Source organism: Rhinichthys klamathensis, unplaced genomic scaffold (genome assembly GCF_029890125.1).
Source record: "Rhinichthys klamathensis goyatoka isolate OS25496 unplaced genomic scaffold, OSU_Roscu_1.1 h1tg000303l_1, whole genome shotgun sequence".
In the NCBI taxonomy this organism is placed as follows: domain Eukaryota; kingdom Metazoa; phylum Chordata; class Actinopteri; order Cypriniformes; family Leuciscidae; genus Rhinichthys; species Rhinichthys klamathensis.
In genome coordinates this window covers 2,763,419-2,785,912 of record NW_026606822.1, presented here as the reverse complement: position 1 = coordinate 2,785,912, position 22,494 = coordinate 2,763,419, and the positions used below count along the sequence as shown (strand labels likewise).

General features: G+C 35.5%; 1 protein-coding gene across 1 annotated transcript; it reads right to left on the bottom strand.

The window, feature by feature from the left end:
• Positions 1–1,163: 1,163 nt before the first annotated feature.
• Positions 1,164–17,406, bottom strand: rspo4 (R-spondin 4). Its single transcript, XM_056270497.1, has 5 exons — positions 17,301–17,406; positions 11,824–12,006; positions 10,903–11,040; positions 8,861–9,058; positions 1,164–2,030 (listed from the first exon to the last, which is right to left on the bottom strand). Exons 1-5 carry the CDS (start codon positions 17,404–17,406, stop codon positions 1,939–1,941), a joined length of 717 nt encoding a protein of 238 aa, XP_056126472.1. The 3' UTR covers positions 1,164–1,938.
• Positions 17,407–22,494: the final 5,088 nt, after the last annotated feature.

Sequence of the window (22,494 nt, the reverse complement as noted above, 5' to 3'; positions counted from 1 at the left end):
TTTCTCTTTTATAAAAGTCAGTTTTTATGTATTTCCTGAAATCGCAGAGGAAATGCATATTGACTTTATATGTTGTCACACTAAATGCACAGAGATGCCACTATAAGAAGCTTCTGTTTATTGACACTAACATGAGAAAAATATTCTTTTTGAAATATAAAAAATAAATAAAATAAAAACAAAAAAATCACTATGTGTGCATTTAAAACGCATTATTGGTTCTTCAACAAAAATTTATTAAACAATTATCAAACACAAAACGATTCATGATTCAGCAAAAACTAATAAGGTGACATAAAAATGTCATTGGCATTATAATTCATTAGTTGTTAATGTATATAGCAAAAATACAAATGAGTTAAAATACAAAAGTCAAGGTTAACATCTGCAATCCTCTTCAGAAAAGGCTTTTATTCTCAAATAACTTGGCAGTCTCATAATACAATACAATATCCCATTCTTATCAGTATCATTTTCATAACTCCTTCAAATCTTCCTTTGGGGCTAATAGCTTTAGAGAGCAAAACTGTGATTTTTCCAGTAAATACAATTCAACCATTGAGAGAGTAGATGAAAGTGCAAATAAATCATATTCAATTCAGCACATTCCCATCCATCTCAAATCAAAAGCAACATGTTGTACAACATTTCAGTTTTCACAGGGGGACGATAATCAGTTACGAAAGGGGAAAAAATGACACAATGAGTTTAACGGTACAGTTGAGGCTCTAAGAAAATAATGCAATTTTTTAATTTCAGACAATATTTTTATTTCAGTCTTTAGACAAAGAATGCACACTGGTGCCAAGTTATCTTAGGAATTTACAAGAAAATAATGAATTTATCACTTTTATTACGAATAAACCTGTCCCACACATTAGGTCACATGACATCTCCAGAGCCAATCACATGGCTCAATTCCGATGTGACATGGCACTTGTATCTTGTTGTATTGTTTTAGTTTAGCAAAATCATCTGCTGAAGTCTATTTCATATATAGATATTCATAAATGAGTCTAACTATGGTTGCAGATGCTCAGTTAACTTGCTCTCGAATGTTCACACACCTTTCCCCATTCCAACATGGCGGACGGCTTACGTAGAGCCCCATAGAAACAGCTATGAATGAGGCATCTGTGTATATATATCTACTGGAATGATGCTGCGTTCACGCCATGTCGTACGTACCACAACTATGAGATGACAACGTGACGTTCTGTTCACGTTATCAGAATGGGAAGTATGAATTTCTTTGGCAGCAATATCAACGGCTAAATTAATCAGCAGCAGTCAGGTGACCCAGCGGGTCATGTGGTACAAGTAGGAGCTATTCGAAATTCCCAGCTTACAAGTTGTAATTACGAGCTCTACGAGGACGCTTTTTGCAAGCTAAGATCACGTAATTACAACATGCCGTGAATGCACCTTGAATTAATGGAGCACAAGTTCATGATCTTGGCATCTCTTTACACAACTTTACATTGTTCCATGTCTCTCTTTTTTTATCTCTAATACAATTATAGTAAAGAAGTGCAAATATAGGGAGAGTATGTGGTTGGAAAACACAGAACAGCCCGAGGCATGTACAGAAATCTGTGGAGATACAGCTCAAACCACATGAAGCTGTTCGTCTGTTACTCATCAGATGGAAATGTACAGTGTCATAGTCCAACATGGATCTAGTCTTTGTTAAACCACATACAGGTTTAAGCCACCCTCCCCAACTTGTTAATAAAATAAATGCATAAATACAGGTTAGGATCTGCCGTAATAATGTAAACAAATACATCTGCATTAAAAAAGTTGTGCAATATCAGATTGTCTGATGATTTAAGTAATATTACAATTAAAACATTTATACAAAAATATTTTGTTTATAAAAAACTGTTTACATATATTACTAAGAAAGGGAATAAAAGTGTCTTCCGTTCCAGAATTTTACATTCCCCATGGAGGTTCTGTGACGGGCGAGAGCTTCAAATGTTTCTGTGTCTTTCTTCTTTCTTCTATCCTTTCATTTTTCCTTTTATCTGTCAAGATAAAACCATATCATATAGTGAATCATATTCAAGTTCAATAATGTAGAAACCATTTAAGTCAAAATCTGCTAATGGATCAACAGTTTTAAAAAGTGATTATTCACCATTATTTACAACAGGATCTGCATTTTCATGGGTTTAAAAGATTTGTGTTATAAGAGATAATAAAAACTAGCATACATTGTGCATCAAAACCACTACTTTCCTGGTTAAAACTTGATTTTTTAAAAAGTGAATAAATTTGCGACAGCTGAATGTAACACTTTTGACAAGCCAAACATGTTAGTCTCTGAGTGATGTCATTTTTTCAAGCCATGAAATAAACTTCATTCCATAAAATAAGTATAATGAACTACGCAAAAAGCTTTTCAAAAGTCCCCACTCTCCAGCACGTTGCATAATTAGAAAATATCAAAGATAGTTCACTCCTCATGCAGGTTATCACGTCCAGTCCATTAGCAGGTCTGAGTCTGGTCAGTACCTGGATGGGAGACCTTCTGAGAAAACCAGGTTGCTGCTGGAAGAGGTGTTAGTGAGGCCAGCAGGGGGCGCTCACCCTGTGGTCTGTGTGGGTCCTAACGCCCCAGTATAGTGACGGGGACACTATACTGTCAAAGAGCACCGTCCTTCGCATGAGACGTTAAACCGAGGTCCTGACTCTCTGTGGTCATTAAAAATCCCAGGATGTCTTTCGAAAGAGTAGGGGTGTAACCCCGGCATCCTGGCCAAATTTGCCCAGTGGCCTCTGTCCATCATGGCCTCCTAATCATCCCCATGTATATATATACCAATTGGCTTCATCACTCTGTCTCCTCTCCACCAGTAAGCTGGTGTGTGGTGAGCGTTCTGGCGCAATATGGCTGCCGTCGCATCATCCAAGTGGATGCTGCACATTGGTGGTGGTTGAGGAGATTCCCCCTTCCATGTGAAGCGCTTTGAGTGTCCAGAAAAGCGCTATATAAATGTGATGAATTATTATTATTATTATTAGTCGTCCACCAAAACCTATAGGCTGGCTTTCGGTTGGAATATTAGAGCTAATAACATCGAAATAAACACACTCATGGGCATCAATAATAATAATAATAATAATTCATTACATTTATATAGCGCTTTTCTAGGCACTCAAAGCGCTTCACATGGAAGGGGGAATCTCTTCAACCACCACCAATGTGCAGCATCCACCTGGATGATGCGACGGCAGCCATAGTGCGCCAGAACGCTCACCACACACCAGCTTACTGGTGGAGAGACGACAGAGTGATGAAGCCAATTGGTATATATATACATGGGGATGATTAGGAGGCCATGATGGACAGAGGCCACTGGGCAAATTTGGCCAGGATGCCGGGGTTACACCCCTACTCTTTCGAAAGACATCCTGGGATTTTTAATGACCACAGAGAGTCAGGACCTCGGTTTAACGTCTCATCCGAAGGACGGTGCTCTTTGACAGTATAGTGTCCCCGTCACTATACTGGGGCGTTAGGACCCACACAGACCACAGGGTGAGCGCCCCCTGCTGGCCTCACTAAATGAAATTTAGTGACTTAAATCACTATCACTATCACTACAATCACTTCACTGAATACTTGCCAGCTAAGAAATAAATAATTATTCCATTACGATCCATCTGTTTTCAAATCCACATCATTTAAACATCACATCATCGATGTCTGTCAAAAGATAACATGCACAATACACGTTAGTGTTTACAAGAGGTCCAGCGAGCCACGCATTTCCTGGAAAACACACCGGATGTTTTGACTGCATCATCGCTTCCCAAGAAAATGGCAGAATGAGCAGCTTCAACATACTGTCTGTCAGAGATGATAACATACGTGATACATAATGCAGCACAGGAGAATAAATTTGTTCTTCACTCGCTGAAATTGAATCGGGAGGATCAGGGAACTGAGTGAAATACTTCACACTGCATGCTAAAGGGAAAATCCCAATCCAACTGTTTAACGTGTTGGTTTTTGACGGATATTTTTATGCACTCTGATTCTGACATTGACATATCTGACATGATCTTTTTTTCATAATTTTGGCAATAGATGAGCTGTTAGCAATAGATGAGTCCCTGTAGTCGTCCAATCTGACTCATATGCTGATCTAATATATATTATAAACTTGACAGGTGATTTTTATCAAATGGAGTTGATCATTTTCTTCTCATTCGTATAAAATTTTGATACAATTGTTTAATTTTTCAATAAAAGACGATACATTTTTAAATGATTTGTTACATTTAATTACCCCTTAGCAGATTTTGAGTCATATATGTTCATTACTGATGTAAAGCATTAACAATTCAGTCTGGCGATGTCAACATGTCCGTCAAGTCCAAAACACAGCCCGGGTGACATTTTTATTACATCAGCACTTATAGAAATGACTTTTTTTTTCAAAATTGAAATGAATCTTCATTTTTTTTTGAAGAAATCAATTAAAATATGAAAATGATCCTGCTATGGCTGTCCTCATCTTCAACTGTGAAATATGTGAAACATGTCAAAACAAACAATGTTAATAGAAATACTGTTTAATTATATTAGCATTATCTAATAGGGCACTATTTTAAAAAAAATGACTTGCTGTAAATTTACACAAGAATGTCTCAAATTACTAATTTGTCACCAATTATTGAGTCCTGTGGATTGACTTACAAAATCCATTTGAACTGGGCATTCCCTATAGATTGATTTTCCGAATTAATAAGCAAAATTAAACTTCTGTTTACTGATTTGTGTGGATGTATATGGGAATCTAAAGAAACAATGTGACAAATACCTGAATACCTTGAGTTTATTAAAAAGCACAAATGATGACCAGTTACAGCATCTAAACACACTTTCTCCTATACAAATATATACAGCCTACAAGCATGTACACATTTGTTTTATTTTTGCAATAACATATTTTACCTCACCCCCTTCTCACTGCCAGGAAAAAAAATAATAAAATAAAATAAAGTAAAATGCAGTATTCACATAAATGCCTCATCATCATAATATTATTATTATATTTTTTAAATGATATATTTATATTGACTTTATTGCCTTAGTTTTAATTCTACATCCTAAAAGCAAGGATTCATTTTTGTATAACTGTTGTGTTAGTGGTCAGTTTCTGGCTGACAGCTCATAACCTGAGAATGGTGCGTCAAGTTTCTAACAGTGCTTCAAATGTTCATGTCTGGTTTGACTAAGATTCGAAATCAACAACAGAGGAGCTTCAGGGTGGTATGTAGTGTCCTTCTCACAGAAGAGCTGCAAAATGACACTGGAGCCAAAGCGGAACAAATAGAGTGCAGAGGTGGGTGCTTACGAGTATTTATTCAACATTTTTGTAAGCTAAACCAAATTATAATCCATGTTTGTCTTTTTAAAGGGGACATAATAAAGGCATCATAAAACTGGAGTAAACAGTTATTATGGCCTAAGGAATGGGGTCTGTGGTCTGGAAAACACCACGGCCTGGCAAGAACATCACATTCTCCATCATTTTTCTTGTTTTCTCCCTCTTGGTTCTCTTTCAGTCTGTCATATGTTGTTATTCAATATTGCCCAACTTTGCCCTGCTTTTTACTTGCTATGATTAAAGCTTCCTATCTTTTTCATTTTCTCCACTTATGCGCACACAAAGCACTAAAAGCCCATGTTTACTGCCCTGCATCATCTGGTTTAGGCCCACAGCGGCACCACTCCACCCTTTAATCCCAAAACCAACATAAATCTCCAGGTTCAGATCAGAGGTTTGTGCTTAATGATTTAGGCAGGTAAGCTCGGGTCACCTGTAGGGTCCTGGAAGAAAACGCTGGCAAATCTTCTGCTGTGATCCGTTCTGAGATGTGCGGCCTGACTTTCATTAGCTCTCAGAGTCACACGAGAAAAGGAAACTTGAGAAGAAAGGAAATGATCTTCTGTTAATCTAGAGGACACCCTACTAAATTAATTCATCGGGTTCTCATTGGTCACACCATGAGTAAGTCTTTGAGGTGACGACTTCAGAGATAAACCACAATGGCACTGATGGAGAACATCTGGGGTGGATAATAACAGTAAAATACTTGTTACTGTTTTTGAGTACTTTCTGTTGAATTCTGCTTTACTAAATGTTTATCTCTTATATTATATTATATTATTCAAAATTTTGCAGTCTTTGTTTTTTTTTAATGTTTTTTAAAAGAAGTCTCTTATGCTCACCAAGGCTGCATTTATTTAATCAAAAATACAGTAATATAACACTAATATTGTGAAAAACAATATGTGAATGTATAGTAAAGTGTAATTTATTCCTGTGATCTAATATGATGTGATGCTCAAGAAACATTTATGATTATTATCAATGATGAAAACAGTTGTGCTGCTTAATGTTTTTTATCAGGATTTTTTGATGAATAGAACATTCAAAAAGAACATATTTTAAATCTTTTAAAAGATTGTAAATGCCTTAAATGTAAATTTTTTATCAATTTAACGCATGCTGAATAGCAGTATTAATTTCTTTTTTTTAAAGCACTGACCCCAAACATTTGAACAGTAGTGTATGCAAATACTATTTAACATTATAATATAATTTACAATAATATAAAATATAATTAATATAATATAAATTAATATAATATAAAAAGTATAATTTTGCAATATAATTTTTTTTAAATATTATTAAAATGTTATTTTGCATTACACTACTATATATAATATTAATAATGTTATTTTTCATTATTAATCCAATTAAAGTCAAGGACATCATGATTTTTTCCCCATCAAACTAGAAATTTTGTATTAAGTTGAGCGCATTGCATTGTAGGACACAGCATTTTTGCACCCTATTCTCCCCAAAATAGTATGTAGTTGCCATTCCACATTGTCAAATGAAAACAACAGGCAATGAAATTATAATGACAGAAATAGAATGAAATTGTCATGAAGTCTTTCCATCACACATGGCTGCCATTAAGGGCGGCTTAAGGTGACAGATAAAATATCACGTCTCGTATTCTTAATGCCACCAGACATCCAGTGATAATGATGATTGCTGCAAACAAATCATTTCCAGTAGAGCATCAAATGGAAATGAAGTGACATAAATAACCATTTAGTCACTCAGACGCATGAGATCCAGACAAGAAACGCTTCCATTCCAGTACTGCGTTTATCAACTTTATTTATCACAAAGCCCGTAAAGGTCCTCTTAAACTCACAGTTCCGATGCACAAAAACCCATAAACTTGCTTCCACCTGCTCATGTCCTGACATGGGCTATGTCCAAACTCGCAAAAAAATAATAATGTTGGGACAGCCATTTGTAGTGGTGTCCGAATTGAAACCATAGTGGACTTTATCAAGTGCACTTATTCAATCCCATAATGCACCACAATAAAGAGTGTACCACCCATAAACATATATATCTATGGTACAACCGGCGCATGCTTGTTCAATGGCTAGAGAATACCCATAACGCACTGTGAGACACGTGTGCCGCGTACACGCCCACGTCTCACCAGAAAATGGCGCCCGCAGCTGAATCATCATCTATCCATTTTCCAAACCGCTGGTCCAATGTGGGTACAGCGTAATATTAATCAGGTATTAATTCCTTTCTGATTTATTATTAAATAGTTCAATAAAGTTTATACATTAGTTTCTATGACAGAATTCAAGATAAATATTTTCATTACTACTGAAGCTGCCAGTTTGCTATAAGTTTCAAATGATTATTAAATAGCAAGCACAAACGCACATAAGCGGCATCCCTTCCGGAGCACTCTGTCCAAATTCACTCACTCATTTTCAATCACTCCTCCAAGTGAATTATATTAGTAGACTAATGTAGGGAATAGTGAATGAGGGTATAGGAGGCAATTTCGAACACAACCATGGTCAAAAATGGTTGTGCTTCCCTCCATTACGCCTGACTTCTCTTACTTTCTGGCTACCTATATACTAATTAGACACGCCAGTTCTGTGTCTGGGTCCATGGACTTTTATTTTGATATTCTTATTTATTAACGTGGCTATAATTCTGAATGATTATTTATTTATACACTTATTCATAAGTAGGCTATGCAGTGTCATAACTACATCTCTGACGTTTATAACAAACCAAACCGTTTGAAAATCGGTAGAAAATTTAGCAAGTTATGGTTGTTTAAAAAGTACATGCACCATTAAAACACAATGTTACGAGTGAGCGAGCTGCCTGTGACAAGATGGCCGCCAGTGCGGACGTCGACCTCCATTGGCCAGCAGCGCGGACGAGACATCTAGCCTTTATTATGGATATCTATGGTTGCTGCAGTCAATGATTGTTTCATTGTCTAATTGATTAGAGTCTCACCTGTCTCCCACTACCACTATAGCTTCTGGATGTTATCTTCGTTTGTTTACTAGATTATCCCTGTTTGTTTCTTGGTTTCTATTAAAATACTACTTAACTGCTCTTCAATCCTCATCATTCTAGATCAACCAGCCAGCAGGTGTGACACCCAGAGTCAAAAAATGTAATTACAACAGACATTCAAACACAACATAATGGCTCTGACAGGAAACAAAACACAGTTTCCCAAATGTGGTCAAGGAAAAAGGACCATTTCAACTCTTTTAACTCAGTGTTTGGATCTTGTGTTTAGTGTAATGTGTAAATCATTGGGCAGCAAGCCGCTACAAGAAAGACGATATATAGAGAAGCTCGATGTGGAAACGAGAGGATTTAAAGAGGATCGCTGTGCTTTATAATGTCACATTGGGTTTATGTCAGCTATTGAAAGAGATTCTGCAACTGGCATGAACAATGCTAAAAATATTATTTACCTTTTGGACACCTTTTCTTCATCCGGCACTTTCTGCTCTCAGTCTGAGGTGGACATAGCACTTCTGTCTCTTCAGGCGTTTTGCTGGACAGCTCATGGGTCCTGATCTGCTGCCCCCATCTGACGCCACAGCTCAGGCCATTGTGCTGACACGGGCTCCATTCACCCCAGACGCCAAACACACGGAACACACATCCTTCTGGAGTCCAAAGAGATCAAGAATACTGAATCATAAAAGCAAACTGCATTACCAATCTTTACTTACTCTGCAAAATATGAGCTATTCCTGATGTGATGAGGTTTGCAACATCGACATTGTTATTGAACTGAAGTGGTACTTATGGAAGCTTGTTTCCGCCACTGAATAAAAAAAATAATTGCGACTTTTTATCTCACAATTGCGAGATATGAAGTCAGAATTGTGAGAAATTAAGTCGCAATTGCAAGATATGAAGTCGCAATTAAATATAGTCGCAATTGCGAGAAAAAAAGACAGAATCGAGACTTTTTTTCTCACAATTGCGAGTTTACATCTCGCAATTCTGACTTTATAACACATAATTGCGAGTTTATATCTCGAAATTCTGACATCTTTTCTCAGAATTGTGAGATATAAACTTAATTCTAAGGGAAAAAAAGACTGACTTTTCCCCCCTCAGAATAGTTTATATCTCACAATTTTGACTTTACAACACGCAATTTCGACTTTATATCACGCAATTGCGACTTTATATAAATCAATTCTGACTTTATATCTCGCAATTCTGACTTTAAAACACGCAATTGCAACTTTATTTTACGCAATTGTGACTTTATTTCACGCAATTCTGACTTTACAACACGCAATTGCGATTTTATATAAATCAATTCTGACTTTATACCTCACAATTCTGACTTTAAAACATGCAATTGCGACTTTATATCATGCATTTCTGACTTTATAACACGCAATTGCGACTTTATATAAATCAATTCTGATTTTATATCTCACAATTCTGACTTTATAACCTCCAATTGCGACTTTATATCAATCAATTCTGATTTTATATCTCACAATTCTGACTTTATTACACACAATTGCGACTTTATATCACGCAATTCTGAGAAAAAAAGTCAGAATTGTGAGATATAAAGTCGCAATTACCTTTTTTATTTTTCATTCTGTGGCGGAAACAAGCTTCCATAGGTACTTATAACTTGGCGGTAAGCATTTAATCTTACGTGAGTTCCTGTGTTTGTTGGATTAAAATAAAGACTGGGTTATTGTATCTTCATCTTCGTGTGAGCTTACCACAACAATACCGTTATTCTGTCATTCATTTCTCACCCTCATGTCGTTCCAAACCCATAAGACTTGATTCATCTTCGGAACACAAAGGAAGATCTTTTTGATGAAATCTGAGAGTTTCTGTCCCTCCATTGACAGCTACGCAACTACCACTTTAACGCTTCAAAAAGTCTAAATTAAATCTTTGCATCATATAAAGCAATCGTGTCTCTTCAGAAAATTTTGACTAAATCGCTCAAATCATATGGATTAGTTTTACGATCTCTTTATGAACTTTTTGAAGCGTTAAAGGGGTAGTTGCGTAGCTGTCAATGGAGGGACAGAAACTCTCAGATTTCATCAAAAAGATCTTAAAGGGTTAGTTTACCCAAAAATGAAAATCCTGTCAGTAATTACTCACCCTCATACTTTGCAACATTAATTCTGTTATTTCCATGTTTATTAATGTAAAGCAGCTTTGAAACAATCTGTATTTTATAAAGTGCTATATAATTAAATGCGACTTGACTTTATCTTTTTTTATCAAAGCTACTGTGTCAGTAAGTTTTTGCACAACATCAAATTAATGGCATGTGAATACACTAGTAAATGCAACCAGAAATCCCAAATTTGCTGCTTTTTATTGCCACACAGAGAAAACATCTTGATGTAATTTTTCCACGTAAAACATGACTGATAGGTTTCTTTCAGTATGGTAATGAGAGTTTAATGGCACCGACCCATAAAGAAGGTCTGTAAACGAGTAAAGCTCTTACCCACACAGTCTGTGGACTGAGGAAATGTGCCCTCTGGACAGCTTTTGAAGCATTTGCCTTTAAAGAGCAGAAATCCACCCTTGCACTTGGTGCAAAAGTCCTTGTTGAAGCACCTCTCGCACTCTGGAGCTTTGCATTCTGGGAGATATATGAGGATTACAGTCATGGTATTGTTACAGGCTTTCTCAAGATATTAAGTTCAGAGATTAAGTTAAGAGATGAATGGCACCAAAAAAGAAAGGTTTTTGGAAGGAAGGAAGGAAGGAAGGAACGAAGGAACGAACGCACATAAATGGCATAATATTATTAGGAATTACTATTACCCACAGAATTCCTTTTTAAAATATTAATTTTAAATAAACAAATAAAAAAAGTCTGATTTAATATTAAGGACCTATTTAAAAATATATATTATGATTATTAAATAAAATATAGAAATAAAGTATTCATTGTAAACAAACAAACAAAATCCCAAAGAAATAAACAAACAAACAGACAAATAAACAAATAACTATATTGTAAAAAATTATGATTTAATATTAAGGACATATATTTTAACATTATTATTATTGTTGTTATTATTAGATACTTTTAGCTCATGACATTTTTCCATGACATTCTCCATGACAACTCATCTCACAGAATTCCTTTAAAAATCCCAAAGAAACACATAAACAATTAGATTGTAAAAAAAACTTAAAAAAAACTATATGATTGAAAACTATATGATTGAATATAAAGGACATCTAAATTTAAAAACATAATTATTATTGTTTACTCGTCTGTCAGACACATTTCTGGTGCAGACACATTTCACTGTATAAATTCATCCCACAGAATATATTTACAAAATATAAATAAAAAAAGAAATAAAAGAAATGAAAACTTTTGGACTTCTAGATATTACTGATTTGGACTCACTCATGCAGCGGTTGAGATCTTTGGCGCGGAGGCCGAAGTGTCCAGGGGGGCAGGAGTGAAGACAGGAGCCGTGGTGACTCATGCCATCTCGGTTCAGGAACAGGAAGAGCCGCTCCGAGCAGCGCAGGCAGCCATTTTCCTTCGAACACTCCAGACAGCTCCTGCACTCCTGTCGCCAGCTCTCTGAAAAACAGTTCAAATGATTTATTAGTGAACAGGCAATGTAGCATCGCAAGGAGACGTGTCTCGGACTGTGCATTGGGATTAATGTGCAATCATATTCTCTGACACATTACACCTTGTGCGCTGACATATGGGGCTTTGAGGTGACGTTCTAAACTAAAGTCCATAAACACGCATGTCATCTCTTTAGCTGCTTGAAAAGGGCCGGGTTTTTTTCTATCACCTAAACTCAAAAAAGTATTTTGCATCTTGCATTTTGTCGGGGCAGCACAGATTTTAATTTTGACGTGTGAATTGCCATGGTTCAATAATGTACACTGTAAAAAATGTTACTGCTATTTAATTAAAAAAAATTATGGTAACAATATTACACATAATATTTTTGAGTAGTTAAGGCTTAATTTCTTTCATGGAATCTACCTGAATAAATCATATAAAATCCCCTTAATTATTTAGTCTATGATACAATGAATTTAATATTTTTAGTGAAATATACTTTTTTATTTTAAGTTGACGCTCAAAAATGTGTGTATTAGAGTGAATGGAAATAACCTGTTTATATTTGACTTTGAGTTATATTGCATTATTAAAAGACTGTATGCCGCTAACACAGCACATAACAGATGTTTCCCTTTACTCAAAAACACATAAAATAACACCTAATTTCAATATTTCCTCTCCATTACCAGCCATGTGCAAAGCATGCTGGGAACTAACAATGGGGTCTCTAAATAAAACCGCATAATTGAGCTAATTCTCTTAAAATAAATTGCTAGCCCTTTTTCCTTAATTTTACCAGCTTAATCGGTTCCTCAATTCAAGCCTCAAAATTGTGTATGTTTCCTTAAAAAAATTAGGAAAATGTATCTCTTGGTTTTATTAGTGAAATGTTCTCAATATTTTCTATACAACACTGAACCGCAATTTTCTTACTAAAATATAGCTACACAATATTTTTAATTATCACCTTCATTTTTTTAATGAAAAATACAAGACCCATGATTCATTTTTTGGTTTGTGTGTATATATAAGTTACATACATATTGTCATTGAAATCAATTGTCATTTCAAAGTCATTTTCAATTTATTTATTAATTGGAACAAAATGTATTTATGTAATTAATGTAATATATTTATAAAAAAAAATTAAGTAAACATAAGTAACTATTTTATTTTTTATTTTTTTTATAATGCATTTAAACACATTTTAAAAAATTTAGCAAAATATTTTTGGCCACTTTTTAGATTTTTCTATCATTAAAACCATGGTTAAACCCATTAAGGAAGAGCAACAACAATTGGCCTATAGTGGTGTTACGTGGAAGTGTATTTGCCTTGTGTTGTTGGGGAAAACAGTGTAGGTTTCCCTGGTGTGCTTTCTCTCTCGTTTCTTTCTCTCACTGTAATGACTCACAGGTGGAGCTGCTAACGAGTGACCTGATTGGTGACGGGAATGCTTGGCGCTATATTTAAGTCTCCTGAATCATGGATCTACAGCTCCCCGCTCTCATGGCTTCCTTGATGAAGAGATGTGTTACTGTGATCTACTAGTACATGTTAAAGACATTTGATGTGAACCACAACCTTATGTTAAGTTGTGATTGATTATGTTAAACCCTTTTGGAGCATGGTAGGGAGGTGGGTGCCTCTTTTTTATTTATTATTTGTTTTCTCCTGTTTTTGATAAGTAGGGAGGGAAGTCTTTGTATCTTTTGTTTGTTATCTGATTTCCAGGTTAGTATCCTTAAATTAGCTAGCTTTGTTTTGTTTTCCCCCTCCTGAACTTTGTGGCTCTTTAGCTACTTATGTTAATAAATATACTTTTTGCACTATAAGACTGTTCCGTTGTTTCTGAAGCCTTGGGAGTGAGAGCGGGGACTCCAGGGATCTTGTTGATCAGATCCCTGTTAATTGTTACGGGTAGTTTTGTTCTCTTTGAGTAGAGTTAATATTGAATTCGTAACAGTGGTCAAATGTCGTGGCCAGTAAACAAAGTTACTGGTTCAATCCCTGGTTAAAGAAAGTGATATAAGCCTTCATCATCCCTTGAGCAAAGCACTTAACCCTGCACTGCTCCAAGAGTTTCTCACTGTAATTCTACTGTATAAAAGCATCTATAACCATTTACTCTCTCTCAGTCTCTCTTATTCTTTTCACAAAATGTGTTCTTAATGTACAGAGTGCATGCATGTTCACATCCGACTAATGCCAAAGCCAGAGACTGGAGATTGAAGGCTCTTGTCTGTGAGTTGTGTCACACTGAGACACTAGAGAGGGTTCGCAGGGGGGAGATGTGAGGAAAGTGGCAGATGGTTCTTATCTTCATGTCCTTCATTAGAGAAATAAAGAGAGACACCACTGTCTAAAAAGATGTCGGTGAGCCAAGCCGAGACGCATCTGCTGCATTCTCATCATTATATCCTTCTATATTTTGTACATGGATGTCAATCAAATGAAATTGAGAAAATATGGGAGAAAATACAAGAAAGAAATGAAGGCCAGATACTTCTACAATGCTTATGGAGAAGTGAATGTGCTCTTTAATGGTTGAGGCTGAAAGGTCTATGTGCAATGCATAATGTAGAGGCTCATAAATTCAATCTAAAGCTTTGTGACTACTCTGGAAAATCAATGGTAAATCAGCTGATAGATATTACTGCCGTACATCAACGTTTATTACCAAATGGTCTATATTTCAGTCATGTTCTGCAGAAAATAAGCACATAAAAATGAACCCATCATGGATAAGACATCAGCTGCAAAATGATATGTGCTATATAAAATACTGTATAAAACAATTCAATTAAATATATTAGTCAGATAGAAATGTTCTTTTTGTTTAAAGATCAAGTTTCAGACTTTCATTGTCTGTTCATGCTGGGAAATTCATGGATGTTTAATTCTAACATTTGGAAAAGTGGATTATTTACAGTATCGCATCAAAAAGCCACAATATCAGCTCTATAGCAAAAATATTTAAAAATGATATCATATTATGTAAAATGTAACTCCACTATCATATACAAAGAGACACTTAAAACAGACACACCAACAAAAAAAAACCTTGGTCTAAATGCACTGCAAAGAAAATATTTGTCTTTAAGGGTTTTTGTTGTTTTTTTAGCAATGTTGCAGATTTATGTATAATGACTAGCATGCTGTATCAAAAGTATTTTCATATGGTGAAGTTTGCGCAATCACTCACTATTGCCATATCTACCAGAGGCCCTAAACATCTTTTCTTTTCGCACACAATAGGGTTGCACTCTTAATATTAAATAAAACTTATTTTGAATTGTTATACTGTATGCTTAGGGATCATTAAAATCAGATAGTAGCGATTGTTTAAATAAAGATTCTGATTAGCTGGAAAATCTATATTTTTACCCAGCACAATGAGAGACATATCATAGAAACAAGGGTGTCTTTTAAGGGAAGTATAAGCAACCACCCTGAACTCTTTAACAACATCATAGCAACCACCCAGAACTTTTTTTACAGGCATGCACAGTCATTTTCTTCAGTAAAAAGTACTTGTGGCCGAGAGCCGTGGGAATCGTGTTAATGAGTGTCACCTGCCCACCACACCGGCCTCGAGTCCCACGGAGGAGCTCCGGAAGTGACGACAGTGAAGGATAAGAGAGGACCAGACCTGGACTTTATGTTTTTTGTTTTAGTTTTTGCGGCAGTCGTCAGTGACGGGCCGCCGCTTTACTTTCATTTTGTTGTTTATGGTTAAAGTATGTTTAATGTTCGCCGGTTCCAGCCACCTTTTTTGATGAGGGGCATCAACAAACCTTGTTACTGGACTATTAGCTATTTTAAATTCTCATGGTCTGCACTTGTCATAGTAGCATGGATAGCTGCTGTAACATTGTTTCCATGTTACTAGATGACAACAAATCACAGTAATGAGAGAAATCTAGCAGCACTGAACGGATAAGACACTATATAGACTCATAAACACAGCGCTATCAACTCCATTCAGCTGTTAGACCCGTGCCTCCCAATTGGACACATCCCATATAAATGAAGGTTTTAAAACCACTCACAAAACGTCATTTTTAATTTGATCTCAGTCAGTTCTAAAGCTAATCTATAATGCTTATTCAGTAGGTTATTCAGTTATTTCTTTCAACATGGATGTCAAAACACAACAACAAGAATACAATACAATACAGACATACAGTATGTCATATTAAAAGGTCCAGGGAATCACTGCAACATTAGCAATTCCTCACATTAATATAAAATTCAACATATAATCATTCACCTGTGAAATCACATTTAAACGTCTTTGAATCTGGCTCATCTAATCGGATTTGGGAGACGGAACTATTCTTTCCATTAAAAAAAAAATAACATTTGTCTAAATAAAAATGCAATATTTGTGTATTGGTGCATACATTGAAATTACTGTTACAAAAAATGACCATGCCACATGAATTGCACTACCATTGTGCATTTAAAACTCCAACGCTGAAAAAAGGTTAAATTTACTTAATTTTTCTTTTGAAAGATTTTGCACCCATATTTAAGTTAATTTCACATATGGCAATAAGTTAAATCCACTTAACTAAGTTAAGTACAATTAACAAAGAAAATAAGTAACTTTAACTTAGCCAGTTAAAGTTTGAGTCATTTCTACTTAGTGAAAGTTTACAATGTATACAATTTATGTTTTCAAGTACATTTATATAACACTAGTTTAAGCCATGCTTTGAAAATGTAAGCTTTACTTAGAACATCCAAGTAAATAAAACAGTAAACAACATATCTACATAATAGAAGTAATGTGGTGCCCACCAGAACACAGAGATTACAATTACACAATAACGGTAACATTCGTTAGATCATTTTTAATGTGTCATTTTGAGTAGAATGAACTCCAGATGTCACAAAACAGCAAGTTACTAAACCCAACAATAAAAGCAATGGTACAACAGTGTAAATATAGCTGGAAAACAGTGAAAAGTGCAACCTTGTTAATTATTAATGCCCCAGTGCATGATGGGAACACCAGTATATCAGAAAGTTGAGTTGGTTTTACTTCATTTTTTAACGTTGAAATTTACGCTTTAATTTCTACAAGATTAAATTGAGCGCTAACTTTGTTTTTTTTAAATGCTTGCCTGAACTAACTTACTCAGATAGAATTTTTAGTTTTTTTCTGTAGTATTTACTTCACCACAGAATCAGTTTTTATCAGTGAAGGTACTTCCAAGAATACTATTTTGCATTCTTTTATAAGCAGATATGAAATAGAAATGATCAATTGATAAAAGTTGTCTTACCACTTCTTTTCCCCGCAGCTACCGGCAGTATAAGCATCTGACAAAACAGCGAGAGGAGAGCCAAATGTTGCCACTGCATCTCGACAAGGAACAGGTTCCGTAACATCTGCCTGAAAGACTGCCTCTGAGAGAGAGCCGGCCTCATGGAAACTCATCGCTAACAGCATGATGCTCACCCTGCCCACATCACCTGATCTCCACAAACATCTGTCCAATTTACTTTTCAGCTGTTGAGTAATTGGGCTCGTTTCAGGATGTTGTTTCGCGTGTATTCCACCTTTAATTTCGCATACCTGAGGCAAAACTCAACTTTTGACCTTTCCGTCAAACCATAATCCTTAGCCCAACTATTTCATCCCTCTATATTTAGACGGTTTAGACGTTTTAGGTTTATATTTCCAAACACATTGGGAGACATATTGTAGTTTGCTGTGGTTGTGGTGGCCTGGATCATGCAGATATCCTTCCTGTTCTCTATCATTAAAAATCTGTGGTGGGAAAAAGTGAGCTTATACTGTATATATATAAATGAAATACGTTTTGTTGCTGCCATCTATAGTTTTTCATGGACCTGTCTTAACTTACAGCAAATGTACCACAAAAAACAAATGCAGGAATCAGACTGAAAATGACCAGACATAAACAGTCAGTGAAAACAGCTTTCGAGGGTAATTAGGCTACTCTTGCTTCCAAATTGGCAAGAGGGCTGTTTACAACACACTTTTAAATTCCATTAGTATGCAGTTAGATCTTTCTTTAGGTTTTCTCCCGACTGCTGCATCCATTTCCAGTGAATTGCCTTTTTAACTCAAAACCTAAAAAGAATAAATGACTGATATTCATTTAATGTCACCATGTTCTCAATAATTCAAGAATTAGGTCATCAATATACTTTAAGGTAATTTGAAGAATACCATGGATTTCAACAAAAAAGTTTTTTTTTTAATTTTTTAGATGATGGTATGATATAACTTACAAAAAATACCAAAAGTTACCATGGTTTTTTTGGACATGGTATCATGGTACTACTACGGTAAAGGAATACCATAGTATTTTGAAATATGTACTGTAGTATTTTATATGTTACTCCAAGGTACAACAAATAATACCATGGTACTATCATGGCATTCATCCAAAAAACATGGTATTACCTTGGTACTTTTTTAGTCAAGTGATGAAATCACATGATAGCACTTACAAAATAAGTACCAAACAGTATCATGGTATAATCTACTATGGTGTTTTGGACATGTTACCATGGGAAGGGGGTACTATAGTACATTGAAATACACCATGGTCCTAAAATTATTGTACCATGGTATTTCGTATGGTACTCCAAGAGGGTATTTCCAAAAACACTACAATGGTACATTTCCAAATAGTAGTATGTTTTGGTACTTTTGATGTATATTGCATGGTAGCCTACCTTAATATGGTAATCATTCAGTACCATGGTATATTCAAAGCAACATTCATCAAACATAATTATCCTTACAAACAATAACTGTGTTAGATGGACCCATGGTATATTTCAAATTATCATGGTATTAGCATCTGATATTACTCTACAATGGTATTGAAGCCTACAGCTTCTCTGGGGGACTTACAGTAACTGAACATATGCGTTATATGACAGCGTATGTCTACACCGGATGTCCCGTAACAGCTTGTGGTTGTCTACACTGGACGCTACGAAGCGACCGTTGCAAATCCATTTGTTCTTCATGTCAGAAGTAGCCCAGGGCATCAGTTTACTGACGGTAATTCGTCGTGTCGGGCCACGCCACATCCAGTGTAGACAGCATCGCTGATTATAATGGGTTCCATTTGCTTTTGTCATGTCGCACCGTTCTCGTTTGGTGTAGACGCTGTGTCATGCACACATGTCAAAGACCCAGAGCTGAGGTGTGCAGCTCCAGTGAGGCTGTGAACTCTTGAATTGGCTCTGTGTGACTGTGTTTGATAAGCGGGCTGGAAGTGCATGGAGGGGGGATAGGCACCGTTGCACTCATGACATCCAACTAAATACACACCAGATGCAGCGGGGAAGACACTGGCCGTTCTGAGGCACGCCATGAGGCAGTGACACCACACGTCTCTGTTGCACTCTCTTCCAATCAGTGTAACACCACTGGATTCAAAGCGTGCCGTCAGCCCTGGTCTGTTGTGATGTCGGGGAGCCCACTTCCCTGCTGGTTCTCGTTTGTTGGATTGTCTCTCTCTCTGGTTTCCTTTGAGGCGGTTATGGATGTAGTGAGAGGGGCAGCTCCCCTCCACGGGCTTGAAGTACTTATACTCAATCTTATCAGAAGATAAAGACATGCACTGACTTACAGATAACAGATATTATATCTACTGTTGCTTTTCATCCCTATGGCAGATATTTTTTACATTTTATCAAACTTTTTATCCTGTGTAAGGATTCAAATCACTTTTCTCTTTAACATTTCCTTTGACGGAGATGTTTTATACAGGACTGCTGTAAAGCATGCTTTATATAGCAGTAAAGTTCATGCAGAAAGGAAAATTGTGCCATTATTTACTCACCCTCATGTTGTTCCAATTCCTGCAGGATGAAACAAAATAAGATGTTTTGGAGAAATACGCAGCTCTTTTCCATAAAATGAAAGCATTTTGTGTCCTTGGCTTGTCAAGCTAATAAAAGGACAAAAAAAAAACATAAAAAACCCATAGAAATGTTACGAGATGAATATGAAGATGAAGGAGAGTCCAAAAAGATTTCAATAAACAAAAGGGTTCTTTAATGAAAACAAACTCATACACGAGATGAAGGCAAAGTAACAGCGTGTCTACACACAAACACAAACAACAACTGACAACTGAAGGGTGAAGCAGAGCAACTACAACACACACTGATAATGAGATGATAACGAACAGGTGTGATGATTAGATGAGTGTCCATTACAACTGATGACTGGTGGGAAACTAAGGTCACAACGACATGCTTGTCACAACTTCTCCGTTTTAACCCTTGTGCACTGTTCGAATTCTGTGTACACCCCTTATGGAGCGGGTCAAATTGACCCTAATTGGATTCAATACAATTCCTCAAAAATCACACTATGAAAAACAACAAAGATTTAGATACAAGCTGTAAACTTTTAATATCAACATTTGTCAAACATTACAAAAACATTAAATCTGAAATATGATTTATAAAAATGTTTTTAAACCAATTTTTGACAAAATTGGAAAATAAACAGTGTACTGACTTTTTTTGCATATATTTTTTTTTACAATTTTTTTTTTTTTTTTTTACAATTTTATGCTTTGAACATCGTAACTGAACAATACAATTTTGCTGTATAATGAAAAAAAAATGTTTCCCTAGTTTCCTAAGACCTAGTTCCCTAGTTTCATTATTCACTCACAGGGAAGTGAGAAACCAAACATAACAAAAACATACATCAAATAAATGTTTTTTATTTATTTATTGGCTCTGTGAAGCTTCCTTTAAAAAACCTACATAAAAGTTTTGGTTAAAAGCTAGGTATTTTAGATATCTTGAATATTGAAATGAGAGCTTATTTTTCTATCTGTGTCTGACAAAGATTTTCATCTGTAATTTGCAAATAATTCTAAACACTGTGATTTTAGCTTTTTCAAGTGTGTTTGGTTAGGGTTAGATCACTTTTAGATACACTTGCACGTTAGAACTGGAGTTGAAGTGCCCTTACACACAGAAAATAAATGTTTTTATTTTGTGTCTGTACAGTTGCTTTTGAATGGCTCCCTATGAGGGTCAAATTGACCCGCAAACATTACGAACGTAATAGTATTTTTGTTTGTATGTGTCATATGAAGGCCCATGAAAACAGAAACTAAGAAACTTAGCTAACACGTGTGACAAGAAGTTACATACAAGTAAAACCAAAAGAGATTGCATAATCATGCATAAACATCACTGTTTTTGTAATTCTTTTAAAAAAAATTCAATGGGAGAAAATAATAATAATTTAATATATATATTTTCTAACTAAAAAAACACCCAAGCTATTTTGTTTAGCAGTATGTTTTATCTTGTTTCAAAGGTGTTTAAATATTTATACTGAAAATAGAAGATTTTAAAAATATATTAAAAAAATATGCAGTTTCCCAATTTATTTTCTTTAAAGAAAAATGAAATATTGTTTAGATAAATGCATATTTTTACTAGAAAACAAAAGACCAAACATGACTTTACAGGGTTGCTATAGGCCTATATGCAAAATCCCAAACTTTTTTTTAAAATTCAAAATACATCTTATTTCTCGAAGGAAGATTGATTCGCCTCTCCAAAAAAAGACGTTTAAAGCAAGCAGTTTCATTTAACACTGACCTGGTCACCTTTCACCTGGAACCATTCATCATCTGACTTTAAAACACACATATAATGATGACTGACACTCTTAAAGTCTGCAGGACGTGTAGAATGCCTGGAATGTATGAAACACACATTTCTTCAAAATTCCACAGATGGAATGTGGCAGCGAGTTTTGAAGACATCATATTTCTGTCAAATATCTATAGTGTAGAATGATGTTTTATATTATTTTTTATTATTAATGTCTGTTTGATTATTCATTTTATTTATAAAATCATTCAGGGGCCAATTTACACTCCTGTCAGATGTTTCCAAACTAAACATTTCATTTGACAGCCAAGTTTAATAGACAGTTTAACCATGTGAGTTGATTGACAGGTTGAAGAGATGTACATAATGGTCTAGCAGTATCTGTCTGTAAAAGAGAAAGACACGAAGTGGAGACTCGCTCTGAGGTGCAGAGAAAATAAGTTCAAGTGCTTACAGACTTTAGCTCACATCTATAAAGTAGCAGGGCATCCCAAACAAGAACCATATGCTCCACCCAGACTGTGTGTGTAATGTGCTCAACAGGACAAGAGCGGCCAAAGCACGCTAACAATCATAAAGCACGCTAACAATCATCTGCAACACTTCATTCTAAGGTGACGTAGTTACACTACATGTGCTTACTATATAGTAATAACAGTAAATTATGCATAATTACAAGTAACTAACCCTAAACCAAACCCTAACCAACTCTATAGTAAGTACACATGGTCAGAATTATTGGCACCATGGTAAATATGATCAAAGATGGCTGTAAAAAAAAAAAGGCATTTTGCTCTTTCATTCAAAAAAATTAAATTAATCTAACCTTTCATTGAAGTC

Excerpts from the sequence above, each read along its gene's own strand:
- rspo4 (XM_056270497.1), bottom strand. The coding sequence starts at position 17,406 with ATGTTACGGAACCTGTTCCTTGTCGAGATGCAGTGGCAACATTTGGCT. Across the intron at positions 12,007-17,300 it reads AGCTGCGGGGAAAAGAAGTG|AGAGCTGGCGACAGGAGTGC; the intron begins GTAAGACAACTT and ends ACTGTTTTTCAG. Across the intron at positions 2,031-8,860 it reads GAAGAAAAGGTGTCCAAAAG|ATAAAAGGAAAAATGAAAGG; the intron begins GTAAATAATATT and ends TTATCTTGACAG.